Source organism: Engraulis encrasicolus, chromosome 9 (genome assembly GCF_034702125.1).
Source record: "Engraulis encrasicolus isolate BLACKSEA-1 chromosome 9, IST_EnEncr_1.0, whole genome shotgun sequence".
NCBI lineage: Eukaryota > Metazoa > Chordata > Actinopteri > Clupeiformes > Engraulidae > Engraulis > Engraulis encrasicolus.
Genome location: NC_085865.1, coordinates 7,188,608 through 7,193,607, shown reverse-complemented (window position 1 = coordinate 7,193,607; position 5,000 = coordinate 7,188,608). Strand labels below are relative to the sequence as shown.

Here is a 5,000-nt window from a genome sequence, read left to right as displayed (position 1 = left end):
GACAGACAGACAGACAGACACACGCACGCACGCACGCACACACACACACACACACACACACACACACACACACACACACACACACACACACACACACACACACACACACACACACACACACACACACACACAATTTGGGTAACTCACACATAACAAAACCGAATCTGCATTACATGCCATGACTTGTCATTGCCATGCTGTTTCAAAGGAAAGCCTTTTTAGGAACCTTCCACAGATTGCGGCTCTACCAATAAGAACATACAGTGCACACGTCAGTTGATATATACTATACTATACTATACTATACTATACTATACTATACTATACTATACTATGAATATACTATACTAGGCAGTCTATTGAAATTTCTATTCACTTCCACATCTTAACCTCTTACCGCAGAGCCCATTATGTCCTATTTTGGAGAGGTTTTTGAGACCATGACTTTAGGATGCTACAGCTTTTGAATAACATTATCCACATTGAACTTTGAGGGTTTATTTTGAAGCAGACACATGGGGCAAGACATCCAACCAACTCCAGCTTTTTATTAACTTCATTAAATCTACATTTCAGATCATTATATATAAAAAAAACATCCGAAAATATGAAAATCGCCTAATTTTTGTTTAGTTTTCAGTGTGTACCTGGATGGTTATTTGAGATGCAGAGTAAAATAGTACATTTCCTCAATGCACATGTTGTCAGCAAGTAAAATCCAGAATTTGAAGTAGATCTGTAAAGTTACAGAGGAGTTACATAGCAAATACCACAGGTACTAATGGGCGTCTCCAAAAATATATATAAGTTATCCATATGTCCTATTTTGGAGAGGTTTTCAGACCATGACTTTAGGATGCAATAGCTTTTGTTTTACATGGTCCACATTGACCATTGAGGGTTTATTTTGAAGCAGACACTTGGGAGAACACATCCAGCCAACTCCAGCTTTTTATTAACTTCATTAAACCTACCTTTCAGATCATTACATACTACAAAAACATCCGAAAATGTGAAAATCGCCTGTTTTTTTGTTTGTTTTCAGTGTGTACATTGATGGTTATTTGGTATGCACAGTGAAATACTACATTTCCTCTATGTCCATGTTGTGAGCAAGTGGGATCCAGAATTTGAAGTAGATATGTGAAATTACAGAGGACTTACATAGCCATTTCCACAGGTACTAATAGGCGTCTCCAAAAAACATATAAGCTATCCATATGTCCTATTTTGGAGAGGTGTTTAGACCATGAGTTTAGGATGTAATAGCTTTTGTTTTACATGCTCCACATTGACAATTGAGAGTTTAAATTGAAGCAGACACATGGGGCAAGACATCCAACCAACTCCAGCTTTTTATTAACTTCATTAAATCTACATTTCAGATCATTATATACAACAAAAATGTGAAAATCACCTTTTTTTTAGATTTCAGATTACAGTAAAACACCACAGTTCCTCATTGCACATGTTTTCAGCATGTAAAATCCAACACTTGAAGGGCTTTCACTTTCACTTTCAGATTATTAAAATGACATAGATGGTACATAACAATGTCCACAGTACTAATAGGCATCAAAGCACAACAATATTACAATTGGGTTTTTGTACCATTATTTCAAATAAACCAATAGTAGGACCTATCATCCCTCATAAACCTGCTTCAGTCTTTGAGGAGGAGTATAAACATATTATAAAACAGTCCATACCAGAGCCCCGTTAGCCAGAACGATTGCAAAATTGAAACAAGCAATGTGCTGTTACCACCTCCTACGACGTATAGCCATTCGAGCTGTCAGCCAAGACAAACAGCTTGAACCCCCACTTTGTTGGCTTGTCCTTGCTGTACATCTTCATCCCGATCCGGGACTTGGTGCCTACCATCCTCTCATCCACTGAGAGGTTCTGGAGCGGGTGGAAGTAAGCCCTGCACGCCGTCAGGAGGTCATCATGCAGCGGCCTGAGGCGGCAGAGGCCATCGTGCCCAGGCTGGCCCTTCAGCTGATCATTTGCTGCATCAACAGCCGGGTCACTCATGTGAAGGGTTGAGAAGATTACCTCGTATCTGTACCCTGGCATGACGGATGCAGGGAAGGGAAAACTGTGAAGGCGGTCCTTCCTCCATCCGTCCCGCATCTCTGGCAACTTCATCAATCCCTTGTAGATGACCAATCCGATGAAGCGGTACATCTCCTCCGGCTCTATGTCGACCCACTTCCTCTTTCGTCCTTGTGCAGCCCTTTTTGCAGCATGGAGATTGGTATGCCTGCACAGGGTCCTAACCACGTCCTTGCTGAAAAACAATAAGAACAGGTCAAGCGGCCGGTAGTCTACCTGAGGGTCCAGCTGTGGTCCTGGAGGGCGCCTGGGTCGAAATGGCAACGGTGGAGGCTCCACGTCTTCACTCGTTGCATCACGCCAGAAGTCGGAGTCCTGCGGCGGTGGACCCAGGGATGCACGCTTCGCAGGACGGCTTGGCGTTGAGGCAGGGGCTTGTGAGGTGCGTTTACCACTCGTAGCACCACGGCTTGGTGGAGGAGGGCATGGAGTTGGAGCAGAGGCTTTTGAGGGGCGCTTACCACGACTAACTGGAGGAGGGCATGGAGTTGGAGCAGGGTGGAGATCACGGCGCCTGCCACTCATGCGCACACTGCTGGCAGCTGGAGGAGTTGGAGAGGCAGCTGGAGGAGTTGGAGAGGCAGCTGGGTGTGGGGCAGTTGAAGTCCCTTCCAAAGGGTCATCAGATGTGTTCCCATCATCCGAGTCAGATGTCTCCTCACTGTATGAACAAGAGGATACACAACATTAATTATACTTTTATTTAGATGTAACAGTTTTTTTTAAATTACATTTTCATTTACATTACATTTTCAAAAAATTACATTTCATTTACCACTACATTACAGTGTATCCTGCAGTGAAACAAAGACAGACTGAAGAATAAATCATGGCTATATATTGACAGTATGAATTGCCATAACATATTGTAGTAAAGCAGGCTGCAGGACATGGGAGTGCACTGACAATGAATGTGACAGTTCATGTTTTTTTGTTTTTTTTTGCCTCACTGCTAATTGCATGTCAGCTGAATAAGTTGCCATTATCCATTTAGCTTGGCTACACCAACAAAATGCAAGTTATAGTATATTTATCATTACATTACAGTTAATCATATAGTTGCAGACATAAGCACTTTAGAATAAAGTTACAAAGTAATGATAAACAGCATTGCCATTCAATACTGTAAATGGTAAAAGACATGGGAAACACTGACAGTGAACGCATTTTTCTTTCTGACTGCATGATTTGTGTATGTATTCATGTATGGAATCAATTAAATGTAATAAAATGTATTCTCACTATACTGCTGTCTAATATTCCTGTCAGTGTTTATATCTGGTGCGTTTGCAGCGTCTGTACTGCTGGCACAATTACCACATGGGGACAATAAAGTTCTAAACTTTCATTCAGCAGCAGAATTATCACTTTCATTATGCAGTGACACAATTATGCCTTTCACGATACAGTGACAAAATGATCACTTACAAATCGAGGACGACATCTATGCCGTCCTCAAACGCCTGAAGCGCTGAGTCGGTGCTGTCAGCTTCGGACACCGCATCATCCTCTGTCTCATTCCCGCCGTCATCAAAAAGTTGAGCGTGGATTTCGGCCAAAGTATAGCGCTTCCTACCGCGTCCATCCATGATGTCTTCACAACACTCGACTCACAGAAAGCACAGACGACTCACACTCACAGGCAACACACACTTTTAGGGAGTACAAACCCGAAATTGCTGACGAGAAATGCTGCTCTACGATGCGTAAAGCAAGCAGAGTAGGCGGCAACTCCAATGTTGTTGTGACAACCAAAACCATGCGGCAGATACGCATGCCGTCAAAAACGTGAGGGATTCACCAATCGGGATGAATGACCAACCTACATTGTCAGAAGAAAGCATACTATTGGCTGGATTAGATGTCACTCAAGTTTGGGTGAGCGTTTGTGACCTCTCAGCCTATCTTGTCAACTACCAAAATAAAGGTTCACTACGAGACGCGTACAAGAATGCTGTGCTTAGGTGAAACAGACGTCTGCCTCTCCGTACACGTTGCTCCACGCCAAAAAATAGCTCTGGAATATTACAGGGGACATCGTCAGCTTTTGATTCATGTGTAACAATAGATGACAACTTGAAGAAATGTGGTGAAAACATGTCAGAGAAGATGATGCAGCAAAGTGGATGTACACAAGGCACCATTCTTAGCGTCACATCGATCAAGCAAATAAACATCGTTTTGGACTATGGAAGCATACTGGATGGCTTATTGGCACAGTTTGAAGGTTGGTGACTTTATTTGTACCGTTTGTGTGTGGTAAAAATACATTTAAATGTGTCAACCGAGATCGTTTTTAACACTTAGCAACTTCCTATTCAAATGACTGGGAAATGCTAAGCTAGGTTCTTGCTAACAACTAAAGCCTGTTCTTGCTAACAACTGCATCAAAGTTGCCCAAATTTGATGGGCACCGAGTTGAAACTATACTAATAACGGGTAGTTGGTCAGTTTGGCTGGAAATTGGTCATAATAGAATATAACAACATGCGTCCTGTTGCAACTTGGTTTTTTTAAAACTGGGACCGTCGACGGGCCCGGAAGTGGGCGTGGCAGGTTAAGAGGTTAAACCCACATATATTCATGACCAATTTCTGTATTGGTGTATTTAGTAGGGATGCACGATGTATCGGCCAGATGTATCGGTATCGGCCGATATTTGACATTTCTCAACACATCGGACATCGGTCCGATGGGTAAAACTGGGCCGATGTTAACGCCGATGTTCTTTTTAGTATGTTACGGTTCTAAAAAATTGGACTTGACAGTGACTTTCATTGTTTGTCTTCTAGTTTGTCTCTACTTTTTCTCTAATTTCATTACAGGGAGTTAAAAAGTGTTTTTGGAAATAAGAGGACATTCAAAAATTCTGTTTGTTTGCA

General features: G+C 42.2%; 1 protein-coding gene across 1 annotated transcript; it reads right to left on the bottom strand.

Moving 5' to 3' along the window:
* Positions 1-605: 605 nt before the first annotated feature.
* Positions 606-4,666, bottom strand: LOC134454953 (uncharacterized). The gene is made up of 2 exons (XM_063206031.1): positions 3,547-4,666; positions 606-2,779 (listed from the first exon to the last, which is right to left on the bottom strand). Exons 1-2 carry the CDS (start codon positions 3,705-3,707, stop codon positions 1,771-1,773), a joined length of 1,170 nt encoding a protein of 389 aa, XP_063062101.1. The 5' UTR covers positions 3,708-4,666; the 3' UTR covers positions 606-1,770.
* Positions 4,667-5,000: the final 334 nt, after the last annotated feature.

What these genes read in the sequence shown, in the direction of transcription:
- LOC134454953 (XM_063206031.1), bottom strand. Translation starts at nt 3,707, where the DNA reads ATGGATGGACGCGGTAGGAAGCGCTATACTTTGGCCGAAATCCACGCT. An exon ending in ATAGATGTCGTCCTCGATTT is followed by an intron (nt 2,780 to 3,546) that starts GTAAGTGATCAT and finishes TTGTTCATACAG; the next exon opens with TGAGGAGACATCTGACTCGG.